The sequence below is a fragment of the Vulpes lagopus genome, chromosome 4 (genome assembly GCF_018345385.1).
Source record: "Vulpes lagopus strain Blue_001 chromosome 4, ASM1834538v1, whole genome shotgun sequence".
In the NCBI taxonomy this organism is placed as follows: Eukaryota; Metazoa; Chordata; class Mammalia; order Carnivora; family Canidae; genus Vulpes; species Vulpes lagopus.
The window spans coordinates 50,228,044-50,246,633 of NC_054827.1; the positions used below are offsets into that span (position 1 = coordinate 50,228,044).

General features: G+C 41.0%; 1 protein-coding gene across 18 annotated transcripts in view; it reads right to left on the bottom strand.

Annotated features, from left to right (window-relative positions):
* The window catches only part of ATP6V0A4 (ATPase H+ transporting V0 subunit a4), an 83,067-nt gene that overhangs the window by 18,641 nt on the left and 45,836 nt on the right, over positions 1-18,590 (bottom strand). For all 18 annotated transcript variants that reach the window (XM_041752147.1, XM_041752141.1, XM_041752145.1 and 15 more), the window contains 4 exons: positions 16,686-16,779; positions 12,863-12,981; positions 11,041-11,257; positions 7,860-7,961 (listed from right to left, as the gene is read on the bottom strand). In XM_041752147.1, the coding sequence (XP_041608081.1) occupies positions 7,860-7,961; positions 11,041-11,257; positions 12,863-12,981; positions 16,686-16,779 (532 nt within the window). The remainder of the gene's footprint in view (positions 1-7,859; positions 7,962-11,040; positions 11,258-12,862; positions 12,982-16,685; positions 16,780-18,590) is intronic.

Genomic DNA, 18,590 nt, shown 5'->3' on the forward strand with positions numbered 1-18,590 from the left:
CTCCTACTGCCCCACATGCTTTTCTGCCAAGCACCCCCTCCAACCCACTCTTGGCAGGAGTCCATTGAAAGCAACACAAGCATGGCATTGTTCAAGCAGCCTCCACAGTGTTCAGCACCATTCCAAAGTGACTCTTGCCCTGGGGAGAAGGGAAGATAACCACACAAACCTGTTCAAGAGTGGCACCAGCAATAGGCTGGCAGCAGACATCGAGACTGACTGTAAGCTGTGCCCATGAACAAAACCTTCTTAGGGACAACAGAGGAAAATGCCCTGTAGTTCAGTGCTACTGCATCTCTGGTAAATGCCAGGTTTGACCCAACTCGAGCCCAAACTGGCTCATTAACAACAAGGGACCAAACTCAGCCCACAACAGGCAAAGAGAGTCATCAGAGATGACCAGACTAAAAGCAAACAGCTCAGCCACAACAGTAGGACACACACAACACATACAGGAGACACCTCTGAAGACTGAGATTGTGGTGAACAGAGGACATTGTACTGCAGGCACTCCAGGACCTCCTCTTCGTAAGGCCACTACTTTCAAGAGCACAAGATGTAGTTGACTTTCCTAACACAGAGAAACAGACACAGAGAATTAGAGAAAATGAGGAGACAGAGGAATGTGTCCCAAATGAAATAGGACAAAATCCCAGCAAGAGAGCTAAGTGAAACAGAGATAAGTAACATGCTTGATAGTGAATTTAAAGAAATGGTCATAAAGATACTCTCTGGACTTGAGAAATGAGTAGAAGACCTTAGTGAGGCCCTCAGTAGAGATAGAAAACATTAAAAAGAACCAGTCAGAGATTAAATCAATCACTGAAATTAAAAATACACTAGAGGGAATAAAGACTAGATTAGAGGATGTGGAAAAACGGATCAGTGACCTGGAGGACAGAGTAATGGAAAGCAATCAAGCTGAACAAAATAAAAAGAATAATAAAAATGAGAACAGATTAAGGGAACTCAGCAACACTATGGAGTGTAATAATATTCACATTGCAAGTGTTCCAAAAAAAGAAGAAAAAAGAAAAGGAGGCAGGTATTTTACTTGAGGAAATAATAGCTGAAAACCTCCTGAATGTGGAGAAGGAAACAGAAATCCAGATGCAAAAGGCACAGAGATTCCCCCAACATATTCAATCTAAGAAGGTCCATACCAAAATACATAGTAATTAAAATGGCAAAAGGTAGTAATAAAGAGAGAATTTTAAAAGCAGCAAGAGAAAAAAGTTACATACAAGGGAAATCCCATAAGGCTATCAGTGGATTTTTCAGCAGAAACTTTACAGGCCAGAAGAGAGAGGCAAGATATATTCAGTTCTGAAAGAAAAAAAACTTGCAACCAAGAAAACTCTCTCCAGCAAGGCTATCATTCAGAATAGAAAGAGTGATAAAGAGTTTCCCAGACAAACAAAAGCTAAAGGAATTCACCATCTCTAAGCCAGTCCTACAATAAATGTTAAAGGGAACCTTCCAAGTGGAAACAAAAGATCATAAGCAAGAGTAAGAAAAGAAGCACAAAAGTAGTAAAATTAAGTACATCTATAAAACTGAATCAAGAGATTCACTAACTAAAAGGATGTAACATATGACCCCACATACAAAATAGACTTTAAAACAAAGACTATAACAAGAAACAAAGGAGGACACTATGTAATCATAAAGGGAACAATTCAACAAGAAATGACAATTGTAAAAAATATGCACCTGATAGAGAAGCACCCAAAATACATAAAACAGCTCTTAACAATCATACAAGAAGTAATCAGTATTAATATAATAATATTAGAGGACTTTAACACCCCATTTATACCAATGGATAGATCATCCAAACAGAAAATCAACAAGGAAACAGTGGCTTTGAATGACACATTGGGCCAGATAAATCTATCACATATATTCAGAACATTCCTTCCTAAGACTACAAAAAATACACTTTATTTTCAAGTACTCATGTAATATTCTCCAGAATAGATCACGTTAGGCCACAAAACAAGCCTCAACAAATTAAAAAACACTGAAGTCCTAGCATGCATCTTTTCCAACCACAATGTTTAAATCTAGAAATTGACCACAAGAAAAAATCTGGACAGAAAACAAATACATGGAGGTTAATTAACAGGCTATTCAAGAGTGAATGGGTCAACAAAGAAATCAAAGAGGAAATTTTAAAACACATGGAGACAAATGAAAATGAAAACACGAAAACACGATGGTCCAAAATCTTTGGGATGCAGCAAAAGTTGTTCTGAATGGGAAGTTTATAGCAATACAGGCCTATCTCAAGAAGCAAGAAAAATCTCAAACAACCTAACCTTGCACTTTAAGGAGCTAGAAAAAGAACAAATAAAACCCAAAACTAGTACAAGGAAGGAAATAATAAAGTGTAGAGCAGAAATAAACAAAACAAACTAAAAAAACAACAGGACAGATGAAACCAGGAGCTGGTTCTTTGAAAAGATCAACAACATTAATAAGTCATTAGCTAGACTCATCAAAAAAAGAAAGAGAAAGAGGACTCACAGTCAGAAATGAGAGGAGAAATAACAACTAACACCACTGAAATACAAAGGATTATAAGAAAATATCACAATAAATTGGACAACCCAGAAGAAGTAGATAAATTCCTAGAAACATATAACTTCCCAAAACTGAAGCAGGAATAAATAGAACATTTGAACAGACCAATTACCAACAACTGATGAAATTGAATCATCAAAACAAACAAACCCCAATAAATAAAAGTCCAGAGCCAGATGGCTTCGCAGATGAACTCTACCAAATATTTAGAGACTTAATACCTATTCTTCTCAAACTGTTCCAAAAAACAGAAGAGCAATGAAAACTTTCAAATTCACTCTGTGAGGCCAGCACCACCCTGATAAAGATACCATAAAAAAGAGAAGATTATAGGTCAATAAGTCTGATGAACATAGATGCAAAAATCCTCAACAAAACACTAGCAAACTGAATCCAACAATACTTTTAAAAAAATCATTCACCACAATCAAGTGGGATTTACCCTGGGATGCAAGGATGGTTCCATGTTCACAAGTCAATCAGCATGATATATCATATCAACAAAAGAAAGGATAAAAACCATATGATCATTTCAACAGATGCAGAAAAAAAAAACCCTTTCACAAAGTATAATATACATTCATTATTTAAAAAAAAAAGGTTTAGAGAGAACATACCTCAACATAATAAAGGCCATATATGAAAAACCCACAGTTACTATCATTCCTCTATGGTGGGAAAAAAAAAGGGTTTTCCCCAAGATCAGGAACAAGATAAAGATGTCCACTCTCACCACATTTATTCAACATAGTATTGCCAAGTCTTAGTCACAGTAATCAGACAACAAAGAAATAAAAGACATCCAAAGTAGTATCAAAAAAAAAAAAAAGTAAGGAAGAAGTAAAACTTTTACTATTTGCAGATGACACAATACTATATGTAGAAAAAAACAGTTTTTCACCAAAACACTAGTAGAACTGATTGACAAATTCAGTAAAGTTGCAGGATACAAAAATCAATATGCAGAAATCTGTTGCATTTCTATACACTAAAAATTAAGTAGCAGAAAGAGAAATTAAGAAAACAATCCCATTTACTATTGCACCAAAAAGAATTAAATACCTAGTAATAAACTTAATCAAGGAGGGCAGCCCCGGTAGCTGAGTGGTTTAGCACCACCTTCAGCCCGGGGAGTGATCCTGGGGACCCGGGATCAAGTCCCACGTCAGGCTCCCTGCGTGGAGTCTGCTTCTCTCTGCCTGTCTCTCTCGCTGTTTCTGTCTCTAATGGATAAATAAAATCTTTAATAAAAAAATAAAAATAAAAAAACTTAACCAAGGAGGCTAAAGACCTGTATTTCAAAAGTTAAAAAACATTGATGAAAGAAATTGGAGATAACACACAAAAAATGGAGATATTCCATACTCATGGACTGGGAAAACACTTTTGCTAAGATGTCCATACTACCAAAAGCAATATGCAGATTTAATGCAATCCCTATCAAAATACCAACAGCATTTTTCACAGAGCTAGGACAAGCAATCCAAATATTTGTATGGAACCATGAAAGACCCCAAATATCCATAGCAATCTTGTAAAAGAAGAACAAAAGTGGAGGTATCCCAATTCCAGATTTCAAGTTATATTGCAAACCTGTGGTAATTAAAATAGTATGGTACTCGCACAAAAATAAACACACAGATCCATGGAACAGATAAAGAGTATAGAAATAAGCCCATGATTATATGGTCAGTTAATCTTTGACAAAGGAAACAAGAATATGCAATGGGGGATAAAGCCTCTTCAACAAATGGTGCTGGGAAAAATGAACAACTACATGCAAAAGAGTGAAACTAGACCACTTTCTCACACCAGACACAAAAATAAACTCAGAATGGATTAAAGAATTAATTAATGTGGTGGAACTCAAACCACAAAAATCCTAGAAGAGAATACAGGCAGTAAGGTCTCTGGCATTAGCCATAGCAACGTTTGTCTAGGTATGTCTTCCAAGGCAAGGAAAACAAAAGCAAAAAAAAAAAAAAAAAAAAAGAAGAAGAAGAAGAAGAAAAACGGGACTACATCAAAATAAAAAGCTTTTGCAAAGCAAAGAAAACCATCAACAAAACTAAAAGACAATTTACTGAGTGGGAGAAGACATTTGCAAATGATAAATCCAGTAAGGGATTAGTAAACGAAATATATAACGAACTTCTACAACTCAACACCAAAAAAATAAATAATCCAACCAAAATATGCACAGACAACATGAATAGATATTTCTGCAAACACACAGTTGGCCAACAGACACATGAAAAGATGCTCAACATCACACATCATCAGAGAAATACAAATCAAAACCACACTTCACACCTGTCAGAATGGCTAAAATAAAAAACACAAGAAACAACACGTGTTTGAGAGGATGTAGAGAGAAAAGAAACCTTGTGTACTATTGATGGGACTGCACGCTGGTGCAGCCACTGTGGAAAACTGTGGAGGCCCCTCAAAAAAATAAGAAATAGAATTACCATATGACCCAGTAATTCCACTACTGGATATTTACCCAAAGAATATGAAAACACTAATTTGAAAAAACATATGTACCCTTAAGTTTATTCAACCACAGATGAATGAAAAAAAGAAGAGCTGGTGTGTGGTGTGGATGGATGGATGGATGGATGGATAGATAGATAATTACTCAGCCATAAAAAAGAATGACATCTTGCCATTTGCAAGGACATAGGACATGGATGATCCAGGGGGTATAATTTTAAGTGAAATAGGTCCATCAGAGAAAGACAAATACTATATGGTTTAATTCATGTGGAATTCAAGAAACAACTGAAAAAAAGAGAGAGAGAAAAAAACCAGACTCAACTACAAAAAACAAACTGGTGGTTACCAGAGGAAAGGTGAGTGGGGGGATGGGTAGGATAGATAAAAGGGATTAAGAGTATTCTTATTGTGATGAATTATTGTGTATATTGCATATCTGAAACTAATATAACACTGTGTTAACCATACTGGAATTTTAAACATAATACAAAAGAAAAAAATTTTAATTTAAAACCTAAATCAATAAATACACAATAAAACTAGAAACAAGCCAAATAACTATTAGTATGCCAAAAGATAAATAAATTGTGGTATATTCATATACAGTAATACTATATAGCTATCACACATATGTGTGCACGTTCGCACACACCACTGGCGAAGGAAGCCAGATCCAAAGGAGGGCGTACTGTATGACCCCACTTACACAGAATTTAAGAACAAATGACACTAACCAATGGTGTTCAGAGTCAGGATAGTGATTATCCTGGGGTGAGAATGATAAGGAGGCACAAAGGGAATTTTGGGGTCTGACGGTGTTGTCTTGATCTGACTGCAGGTCACGTTGCTGTGTTCATTCACACTGTGATACTTCACTGATCATTTGTGATCTTTTTCTTTTTTAAACTTTTTCAATAAAGTTTAGCATAAAATGCACATGTAAATGTAAAGACTTAAGTAGAAATGCAAAGTTACTTCACTGTGACCTGAGATATGGGTGAGAGAGGGTCTGGAGCAGCAAGTCAGAAGAGGAAGCAGAATGTGGAAGGTCCAGCTGTCCAGGGAAGGAGATGTGCACTCACTGGCTGCTAATGGGGCATGTGCCACGAGGGCCATAGCACAGGTGACCCTCTAGGGCAGGAGTTTCCAAATACAGGGGCCCTGGGTTACAGGGTTATTGGGGAGCCTGAATACATGGGACCTCTGCTCATACCCCTGAGGCCCATTAGAACAATATGTTTATAATCTTTCTCTATTGGGCCTCCCTTAAGTTTCCATAAAGGGAACTGAGAAGGGTAGCCAGATAAATTATGAAAATCTCTTGGATAGAGGTGGGAAAAATGTTTCTAACATGGAAAAGGACCACCAGGATCCTAATCAGCAGCCTAAAAAACTAACCAACAGCTATGCATTCCAAGGAGATCCCAAAGAGACAATCAGCGCCCCCGTCCCCAGTCTTGGGGAGCTTCTGCTACCCCGAGTTGGTTTGGAATATCATCCAAGATGGCAGACTAAGAAAACCTTCTCTTCCTTCCTTCCTTATTGTATAAGTCATCGTGGAGAAAAGAGAGAAATCAACCACGTTGAGATCAGCAACTATTTACACTTTTTGTGGAGCAAAGAGCAAGGCGAGCTATCATTTTAGAGTCTGTGGACTCAGGTGGGCCAGCAGCTCATGTATGGACTCATGGACTTTAGCTCACTTGACTTACAGACAGGCTGTTTCTAGAAAAGAGAGCTGCATCTATATCTGCAAATAGCTATTTGTCACCTTCCTTTGAAACACTTGGTCACCTCTAGACAACTTTCCACCTCAGCCACCCTTTATCATCTGGGTCTCTCACAAATTAACCAACAATAAACAAGTATTCTTTGCTTTGCCTTTGTTTTATTTATTCATCTCCCCTATGAATTGTATTTATCAGACAGACTTCCTAACTAGTCCAGGCTAGCAGGACACAACTGGAAGAGAAGCAGGTGATGTAGAAAGAGGGCGCCACCACGGGACAAACTTCTGAAACTCCAGTCTCACCTCCAAGTCCCCACCTCCACTAGGTCAATATCCCACAGATTTTAGAAAAGAAAGAATTCATCTGGAAATATCTACAACCACTTAAAACATATGTAATCTCAGCACATTCCACTTACTCTTTTGCACTGATGTAGATAGAGCAGAAAAATAATCTCAAACAGTGCACATGTGGATTTCTAGACTCTGACGTGCCCTGGGAGGTCAATCTTTCCAAATCCTATTTGATTTAAACTGATAATGAACTCTTCTTCATTCCCTGAGTAAATGTGAGGCTCAGGAGCAGTTCAGACAAAAGGAGGAAACGGGCTGCAATTGGTGTTTGGCAATTGGCAAACAACACAAATAAACAGAAGCTGGCCTATTTGTATTTGTTTACTCCTGTACTTCACTCGCACACTCTGTAACATAATAAAGGGAAGGCTCACAACTTTAATATCTGATAAAAACAGCTTGCAATATTTATTAACAAACTATAGAATACTTTTATTTTCACCTAATAACCATGTTCAGACTCTTATAAATCATTAACTACCAGTAGACGTGGCACACACACCCATGCATATACATGCGCACACACAACAGAAAATGTAAGATTTAAATGTACTTGTCCTTCATAGAGCATTATTCTGGAAATAAGAAGGCCCCCAAAGCCCAGGATTCTGTCTAAAGCACAGAATTCTATTTTCAAGGAGCCCACATTCCTACCCACCACAGTAAGTGAACTGAAATGAATGGCACTTACCAGGGATTTTCGGTGATTGGCTCTAAGAATAAATGGCTTAATCAGAAGCATCCATGGGACAGAAATCAAAGCCATAACAACAAAGAAACTTTGGACTTCTTGCTGTAAAATCAAAATGGTAAGATTCCAACATTTCAAGGTGATCACACAACATAACTTATAGGATTTAAAAAATGAGGGATCCCTGGGTGGCGCAGCGGTTTGGCGCCTGCCTTTGGCCCAGGGCGCGATCCTGGAGACCCGGGATCGAATCCCATATCGGGCTCCCAGTGCATGGAGCCTGCTTCTCCCTCTGCCTGTGTCTCTGCCTCTCTCTCTCTCTCTCTGTGACTATCGTAAATAAATAAAAATTAAAAAAAAAAAAAAGGATTTAAAAAATGATAAATATGGATCATTTTTATTGTACTTTATTTTGAGAGACCTAAAGCATTTCAATGTATCCATTCACCTCTACATCTTGGGAGTATTCCCACTGTAGTCCAGTGGTACCCAATGTCAATCCAGGATGGGCACTGAAAAATAGCTTATTCCTTACTCTTTGAGTACTCCCTTGCTATCCCCACACACCATATGTGAATAAGAAGTACTCATGAGGCACATAATAAGGGCAACTTTATTTATCCCTTGTCTCATGAGAGTAGTTAACCCCTGGCCCTGCAAGAAAAGTGTGGCAGGCCCCATGACTTCACTGGTCATTCTGTAGTAGCCAAAAGCCCTTGGGTCACTTTAAGTCATAAAGATGATCTCAATTAGAAATTTTATATTTCTAGTACTAGATAATTATCTGAGATCTCTTGCTCTCAGTCTTTCAGAAATTAAAAAAAAAAAAAAGCTTCCTCACACTCTGGCTGTGGGTGAGTCAGCCACCGGGCTCTGGGGTAGCCATGGTGAACTCTCCCTGGCTGTCTCCCTCATATCTCCCCTCTGGTATGCTTTATGCCTCTCCTGAAACCCAGAATTCATCCCACCTTATCATCCTGCTACACATTCCCTTTCACATCCTCACCTCTTATTATATACCCCCGAGTCACCAACTTTGAGGAGTGACCCAGAGCTGCTGTTGTCAAAGAACCAGGAAGCCTGGTGAGGCTTAGTTGGAGCTACAAGGCATGGATACTGGGTGCTTGGGCGGGGGTGGGGATGTTTCTTAAACTCTCACTTTTCTTCAACTGTTCTGGCCAAGCTCTCAGTGAATGCCAGGGGACAATTTTTATGCCAGTTGTAACAAGATTCACTCTGCTAGCAGTGGGGACATCCAATCTGTTCAGTCTTCTACCCTCCTCCCCTCTGAAATGCTCAAAAGAGGTAGGGGAGCCGCAGAAACACACACTACACTTGCCAGTTCTAGCTCCCTTTGCATGAAGCCCCCTCATCACCCTGTGTCCATCTTTATATAAGGCTTTTCCAGCTCACAATGTACACAGCAACCAGAGATTTATATTGATCTGTTGCTCTTCTTTGATATTCAAAGATGGCCAGGGCAGTGTTGGAAGGGGCTGTGTTATCAACTTACATCATCTCTTCCAGCTGCATGACCCCGAAATGAGGTTATGGAAATTTCAAACCATGTCAGGATAATTCATCTCCATACTAGGGCATGGGGAAACCATCCAACTCCTAATAAGGGTTTTGAAGGGGGCAGAAAGCTGGAAAAGCCATTCACTGTGCAATGTTCAGTGAGTATTCCAGACCAGGTGAGGACTTCAGTCTCTATGATTGTAGTTTGTGCGTGAAATATTTCATGAGTCTGAGTCCTTTGCCTAAAAGAGAAGACTTGTTTGGGAAATCCAAGTCAACTTTCATTCAAACTCTGGAACTGAGTAAATGAACCTTCCAAATATGTTCGTGTAGTGTTCACGGTCTATGAATGGTTCATATACCATTCACTGATGTATAACAAAAAGGTGCTACAACAGTGAAGTGGGCTACCTCCAAAGAACTTTCGGAGGTATATGTCTTCTCTGATTATTATCTAAGATCATTCCTTATCTTTCATTTAAAAAAAAGTGCACTGCCATAAGGCATGTTCTCTTCTTATTGTTTGCTGCTCCTAAAAAGGAGGAGAACAACTAGAAATCAGACGCATGAGGCCCTGCAAGCATGGCCACAGGAGGAGCAGAACAGGTCTTTAATGAGGACATCCATGGTGAGCAACCTCTGGCAAGTAATATGAGCTGCAGAGGGTCACCTGGCATTGGGGAAAAAAGCTACAAAGGAATCAGAACACATGAATGTGCCCTCCCTTAGTGAAAATCTACTTTCACATAGAATTATCAAGTTAGTACTGGGAGATGCTAGAGGAAAACTATTTGTGTTACCAAATTTACTGAGTTGTTTTTATATCCAGCTCCCATTGAGCATTAATGCTTTTTAAAAATCAAATATTAAGTTGATAATGAGGCTGAATTGCTAAGTTGATGATGAATTGGTTCAAGTAGAAGAAAAGAGAATGGCAATAAAACCCAATGGTTGGGAGGGACTGTTCAGGGAAGAAGAACCAAAAGAAAGAAAAGAAAGGGCATCTCTGGCCAGCCATGGAAGCTCACAGGAGAGCATGAGTTCAGATCTCAGTTTCCCAGGAGCCCACCGCCCTTGTGAACAGAGGGACTTCTCACCTTGACTCATTCCATTTTCTTTCTTGCACCCTTAGAGCTTATGTTTAGAATAAAAGATTATCAAATATTAAGGTGCTCTTTAGACCGTTTGCAGTTTCAGGCCTATCAGTTTGAATGACTGGTTTTTTAAAATTTCTCCACAGATGATGTACAAGTCAATTTTCAACGGCACAGAAATAACCCATTTCTCCCAAATGGGAGCGGCTGGAGTTGCACTGCCATACTGTCCTAAGCATCTGTCCACTCATCTAATCTTTTTTTTAAAAAGATTTTATTTATTTATTCATGAGAGACACAGAGACAGAGGCAGAAGGAAGAGCAGGCTCCCGCCCAATGCGGGACTTGATCTCAGGACCCCCAGATCACAACCTGAGCTGAAGGCAGATGCTCAACCACTGAGTACCCCCCACTCATCTAATAAACACCTCTGAAATGTAAAGAGCCTAACAACCTTGGCTGGGTGTTAAGATGGCTCAGTCTTGCCAATAACTATGCAATACTCAAGAGTATGAGAGAGATGGGACAGTATCAAGTGCACAAAAGAAGAAAAAAAAACCCATAAATACCTGATGTTTGTACAGGGGTGCATTGGAAGGGTCATCATAGTTAAATAGAAACATGTTGATGAAGTGGATGAGGATGCTTGGGGCATGCCGGGACACATGGACATCAAAGTGGCACCATTTGAAAATGATCATGAACACCAAGTATCCAAACAGACACAGAATAAAAATCATCTCAGGAATAAACTGCAGAACAATGTTGAGAGTTCTTCTGAAGTATCTGGGGGTGGGAAACACACACATGAAAGACAGAACACTGAGTGAATATCAGGAACTAATTATTCCCCCCAAAGCACAAAATGTTCATTTTTTTTTTTTTTTTTGCACACCACATCCACTCCCCTAGCAAGCAGCAATTATGCGTGGATGGAAAGAAGAGAAAGGAAGGATTCAAGAGAACCAGGGTCTGGAGTGTAGTGTCTGAAGCAAAGGGCATGTCTGCAGGTGAGCTGGTGGTTTGGCTACAGCTTCACCCGCACATCTAGCTCATATCAACAAATTCAAAGGCACAAAGATATAGAAGCAGGACTAGGAAGCTTTTCTCCTGAGACAGGGGTTGGCAAGCTAAGGCTTACAGGCCAAATTGAGCGATTACCTGTTTTTAAACAGCACACAAGTTGAAAATAGTTTTATATTTTTAAATGATTGACAAAAAAATCAAAATAAGAATAAGAGTTTGTGATATGTGAAAATTATATGTGATTCAGATTTCAGTGTTCATTAATAAAGTTTTATTAGAACATAGACCCAACTCATCCATTTACAGATGGTCCGTGACAACTTTCCTACTACAACACCAGGACTGAGTAGCTGTGACAGAGACCATCTGGCCTCCAAAGCCTAAAATATTTACTCTCTGGCCCTTTACAGAAAAAGTTTGCCAACTCCTGCTCTAAGACACAGAGTCCTACAAGGGTAAGATGGGGGCTCCCAAGTTCAAATATCAGAAAGGATACCCGCTCTCTTTGCTAATTGCAAGAGTTATCTGAGCAAAAATGGAGATATCTCAATAAAACAGGATTACTGGGATGGTTGAGGCTGGCCTGACATACAATGAAACCAACGATAGACTGCTCCAGAAAATACATTCTGGAATTATCTCTCATTTAATATTCATGGCCCTTTCAGGTAGGCAGTAGTACCAGGGCCCCTAGACACTAGTCGCCACTAGTTTACTCACTAAATATATCTGATTTTTCAGGTAGGACTGCACTTCTATGAGCTTTCAGGCCAGGGGGCACCACAGGGCTGGCTCTGGCCAATGGGAACAGAAATGGTATGTTGTTCCTTCCAGGTGGAAGCTTAAGAGTCAGTGTGTAATTGACCACTTTCCATGTGTTCATACATTTACACCTTTAGAAAAACAAGTTTAAAAAGTTTCAGCTTGATATAAGGAAAGGAAAGATAAGACATCAACAGCCCAAGGGAGAGACTGTTACAACTTAGAAGAAATTGCATCAAAGGGAATTGAGAATCTGAGGGCACACTGTCCCAGATGTACTTATATCTCCATTTGTCTGACCCAAATCCTGAATATGGCAGTGACCAAGGTGCCATGGGCTTTCCAGTCATTTCTGAACCCTCAAATATTTCTGAGGTGAAAGGTACATTCATATTTTGAGTGACCCAGCTCAGGAAAAACAGAGGTGCCACCTATGCGAAACCAGCCTGTCCTGGCTCAAGCCAAGAGACATGGCAAAGCGTTCCTCGTAGGAAGGAGGAAGCTCTTGCACAAAGGGACACTTGGCCACACTGGTGGCTCTGTCACTGCTCATCAACGACAAGGTCAGATCAACAGGCAGAAAAGTTAATCATGAAAACTTACATGTGATTAAAAAGGCTGAGAATGACACCGAAAACCATCTGGACAATTCCCAGGATAACAGACATCTTCATCTTGTAGGAGTTCAAGAATGTTAGTTTGTTTGAAGCCAAGTTCCAGATCTGGATGGGAAATGCGACAAGAAATGCGTGAGACCGGAGTCTGGAAGTTCTCCTGGAGTCGGAGGCTATAGCAGGACTTCTCCCAAGGAAGTCAGTGTGGGGAGGACATTTTCATTTAGATTCAGTTGAATCAGTTTTGACCATTTTAGGCTCACAAAAGGAAGAGGACCAAACCCCAAATAAATGCAACTCTAATGATGAATGTGTCAGAACCATTAGTAAAACATCAAGTGGCCAGAAGAAAAAAACATCCCACATGATTTTTCCTCTGTTCTAAGGGAAAAAACATTCTGAAACATTGTAGAGAGCTCTCAAACTTGCCTCAGTTCCACTTACTGGTGGTATAGATCTCTGGCCCATGAATTTATCCAATCCCTTCTTGATGATACCACCTTTTATTGTGAATTTCTATAATGTTTCACATTACAAAGCATTCTCCTGAGTCCATCTCAGGAAGCCACTCTTGTAGCCAGTATTTATTAGCACCATGTAGAAGACATGGTCCCTGCCTTCTACATGGTCCGTTTTAAACAGACCTGCCAGGAGTGCAAAGGGAGGGATGCATGTCCCTGCCCTCCTAACAAGACTGACACACAGAGCAAGAAGTCACAGCGGCAGGGGGGCTGGTCAGGGCCCCACCCTAGTTAATGGCCCCAGGTGCTAACATTCTTCTTTCCCACAGAAATCTCAAATATCCCCATTGTCTCCACTCCCGCTCCTATGTAAATAGTTCAAGTCTTTGCTCTTACCTCCAACCCCTCTTCAACTTTAGACACATTCTCAAACTGCCTGCTAGATAGGTCTTAGGGTTTGCTATACTGCATCTCAAAGGTAGCAAAACCACAAGGGTCATCTCATTTTTCCCTCCTAAAATGTCTTCCTCCTCCAAACTACTTTGCTTCTGTTAAGCCCTCTTAGGCACAGACTCAATGCAAAGATACCTGGCTCCCACTCCATGCACACATACAGGCAGGATCCACACCTTACTGATTTTTTCTTTACATTGTCCTGAGCAAGTGCCAGCTAGACAATCAATGGGCTGCTGGGAGGGTGAGCAATGGGTCTCCGGTAACAGGTGCCCAGACACCAGAGGCATCTCCTCTACCTTCCCCATCTGTCTGGCATTTAAGCAGCACCAGGCTTGCCCTCTACCCCTCTGCTATTCCCTTTGCCTCCCTGCTGGGCTAGTCCCTACAGGATCACTCAACATGGTTAGGGCAGGTTTACCAGCACACCACAGATGCAGCCAAATCTGATACATTAAAAATTAAGTGCCAGGTATACATTAAGCTCTTTAAATGTTCTATCTCATTTAATTCTAACAAAACTCCGACATAGATGCAAATATTCCCATTTACAGATAAGGCAATTCTATCTCAATCTCAGAGAGATTAAGTTCTTTACACACAGAGGAAGAAATAATACTATGGCAGCAAATGGGGTATTTACTCTATTTATGTACCAGACTCTGTTCTGGTTGTTTAATGCGTAAAAATCATTTATTCTCCTGAAAAACCCAATGAGCTACGGCTGTTGTTATAACCATTTTGCAGATGAGGAAACACAGACACATAGCTAGGAAATAGAAAAGGCAAGATTTATACACAGGTTGTCTGACCCCAAACCATAGGCTCTTAACCATTTCTTTAGAAAGACCTTGGGGATCCCTGGGTGGCGCAGCGGTTTGGCGCCTGCCTTTGGCCCAGGGCGCGGTCCTGGAGACCCGGGATCGAATCCCACATCGGGCTCCCGGTGCATGGAGCCTCCTTCTCCCTCCGCCTGTGTCTCTGCCTCTCTCTCTCTCTCTCTCTCTCTCTCTGTGACTACCATAAATAAATAAAAATTAAAAAAAAAATTTAGAAAGACCTCTCAGCTCTGACAGCCAAATATTTTATGACTTGATCCGCAAAAAGATGTTGCACCTATAGATCTGTAGAAATAAATGCATCTGTAGAAATTTACATTATGTAAAAATCCAACCCTTCATGAATAGAAATAAGTGCTGGGGCACCTGAGTGACTCAGTCCATTGAGCAACCAACTCTTGGTTTCAGCTCAGGTCATGATCCCGGGGTCATGAGATGGAACCCCAGGTCTGGCTGGGCACTCAGCAGTCTGCTTGAGTTTCTCTCCCCCTGCTCCCACACATGCACACACTCTCTCTCTAAAATAAATAAATAAAACTTTTAAAAACTTTAAAAACATAGGCACAGAAATGTTGTATTAAAGAGGGTATCTCTGGGGAATAGAATTGCCAGAAGAGAGAGAACTCCTTTTGTTTTTTTTCCCCTTTTTTTTTTATACTATTTTGTATTCTATGGATTTTTAATCTTACGTATACCTTATTTTATAATAAAAAGACCAGAACTTTCCAAACACGTAAATGCTACCAGGAAAAAAGTTAATTCTTCTCAACTTCCCACTTCTCTTTCACCCTCACATTTTCCCTTCCTCTCTAACTGGTGGGCAGAAAAAACTGCCTGCACCCTGGACACTCCAGCCCAGTCAGTTCCCAGCCGTGACTATACTGTCTGAGGAGCAGAACTAGGCAGGCAGGATCTGCTGCTGCTCAATTAGGTGTGGGCTGCGAAGCGAAGAGAGGACAGCAAAGCTATTCAAAGCAAAGGAAGGTCAACCAGACCCTAGAATCAGGGCCCTCTGTACTCCTCCACCACCCACTTGCTAATCATCAAATTCCTTGGGCCACAGAAAAAAAGACCTTCAGTCCACAAAAATAACAACTTGCATTTGTTTTCAGCACTTTGCAGCTTACAACTCTGCTTTCAAGGACTTTACCTCTTTTGATAAAGCTTACAATACAAGTGCCTCTGAGTGGCAAGTATAAACAAATCCTGGGTGATGTCTTCTATCTTTGTAAGGGAGGGGAGGCCTCCAGAAAACTGAGGAGATGCCCCATAAGGTAGGAGAGTGCAGTGTTAGGGCCGGTACTGTTTACTCTCATCTGTCAGCAGCCAAAACTGAGGTCTCCCACAAAAAGGGCTTAGAAAAAACATTGACAGCATTTGCCACGTTCTGTTCTAGCCCAATCAAGCTCATTCGGAGCACAAGACTACCACCTCGTGGTGGTTATGTGCTGGGCCATCGTGAGTACATGGCTGTAAGCAAATAGGCACGGGAGCCTTCTCGAAATCCCTTTATATATCTAAAAGGCTAGGCAAGGAAGCCCCTTTTATTCGCGTGGCTCATATCCAACTGAGACAGATATAACAACCACATAAAAATTAACTCATACTTTTTTTTTTTAACTTGTATCAATTCTATGCGGTAAAATAAAGCAAAAATATAGGAGCAAATCCATACCTTCCTAGAAAAGGGAGATGTTGCTCACTGCAAGAAAATGCCAAAGTAGGCAACTTGACGAAGATGCTAAATAACTCCTCCAATATGCATACTTTCCAGGCAACTAAGGGCCTTTGAACAAAGCAATCATTAACCACTGGGGGTATAAATTATTGGAGATGTTTGAGCAACTGTATGGAAAATGACCCAGGGGCAAGGTAAAGGGTACAGATAGGACATTTACTGAGTTCTGGGCAGTGTCACAAAACCTCCAGTATATGTAATTCTATCTCAGCGTCAGTTTGCTGATATGACAGCCTCTGGCACTTTCTTCTCCTCTACCTAGAGATCTCCTCAGCAAGACATTTTACATAATAAATATTTAACTCAGGAAGACATTATTACCGGATCAATCCCAAATGGGTATGGATTTCCAGAGTACACTCCTGGAATGGCTGGGTCCAACTGTAAATATGGATTCGTTTCCATTACATATGTACTACAGAGGGAGAAAAGAAAAACAGAAACAAAACCAGTGATCAACCAGAGATAGAAAAAAAATATACAATAGTGTCCGTGGTCATGACCTTGTAAGCCTTTCAAAGCCTCACCATTGGTGCAACTCATGCCAAAGCTCATTCGATCATTCCATGAATGGGTCCCGGATTCCTACTATGTGCCAAGTATCATCCTAGGTATTGAGGCTACAGACACTACCATCTGGGCCCTGAGATGCCTCACAATCTGCCTCTCCAAAGGGCTCCTAGCCCAGTAGAGTATTGTAAAGAAAAACACTTATACCACATCAGAAAAGAATTCAGGCCAGAGACGAAGGAGCATCACAGGAAACAAATCTCAGCCCAAGGACAAGCCTGGGAAACCCCTCCTGGGAGCACATGGGCTTGTCAAGGAGGAATGAACTGGCTTTCACCCATGGACCCTAATCTCTGTGAAACCTCCCTCTCAAAAGTTGTGGTCCATTGAATGCCTTTAAATCAGCATCCCAACTTTGCCCAGAAGCATGAACATCAGTGGGTAGGAATTTCGTACTATCTCTGTAAGCCCTAAGGGGATAAGAACATAAAGGGTGTTTGTTGGTTTGTTTAGCAGAGCACACAGCTATAGAGGGGCCAAGCACTAGCAACTTTGGCTGGCTACCTAGAAATATACTCCCTACCTCCCACAACTGAAGCGCTCGAGGGTGTCAGGTAGCCGCAGGGGAATCAGGAAGCCTGACCTGCTGAGCGGGCCCTCAAGATGCAGTGGAAACAGCTGGCCCTGCCTGGCCATCTCAGACATGGACCCCGCCCCACCTTGCACTCATGGCATGCCTCAGGACAAATGGTTGCACTGTATTAGCAGAGATTTGTTTGTGTGTGGACAAAGAAGAAAGCCACCCGTGATGAGAAGGAATTGGCAGCCACACGAAGTCATGGTATCTGCTGTTGTTGAACGTAAACAAGTTCCCAGAACACCAACACCAGACAAAGCCACCCTGTGACTGTGGGGCATCCAGACAAAAGCAAGACCAATCCACAGTTGTATCTGAAATCAAAATATGGACACATTACAACAAGGACAATGCCTGAACCACAAAAATGACCAGACGTTGACCTCATCCTCTCAGAAGCCGGACCCTGTAAGCCTTTTCTCACGTCCTCTGGCTGAGATGCTCAAGCTCCCCACTGGTCCACCTCCTCCCTGCACCAGTAAACTCAGTTTGGGGGGACGACAGACATGCTCCTGGTGGTCTTGGGCTGAAGGGCATTGTGACAGTGTCCCTAGTCAATTGTCAGGGAAAGCAAGCCCAAGACCTGGCTTGTGTCTGGTGACCAAAATCTGCTTGCTGTGTCCTCTGCCTCTGATGGATGACTGCAATTTTCTATTGCCTCATCGTTAATGAGGTCCCACTTCATACAATCAGTGCCTGGGCACGTGGCTGAGCGTCCCTCAGATGAGGCTTGGCTTCCAAGAGCTGTGAATTGGGGTGGAGGTAATTCATATGTGCATAAAAGAATGTTCCAGCCCACATTCAGAGAGTGGCAAAAAGCCAGGTGACTCAGATCTTTTCACTCCTGGGTGAGATTTCAGGTTGGTGGTTTGGTGAAATTATGCTGATTTAACAAGTTTCAAATCCATCGTTATGTTTCTGAGTTTAAATCTAAAGAGCAAAACGAAGTAATTTGCCTTTAAATGTATGAAAGCTTTGTTCTCCTAGGCATCTCTTCAGGGTACTAATTATAAAGCAAAAAACAAAACCAAAAGAACTTGTAATACAGCCATCTGTAATTCTGGACAATGTTTTACTCT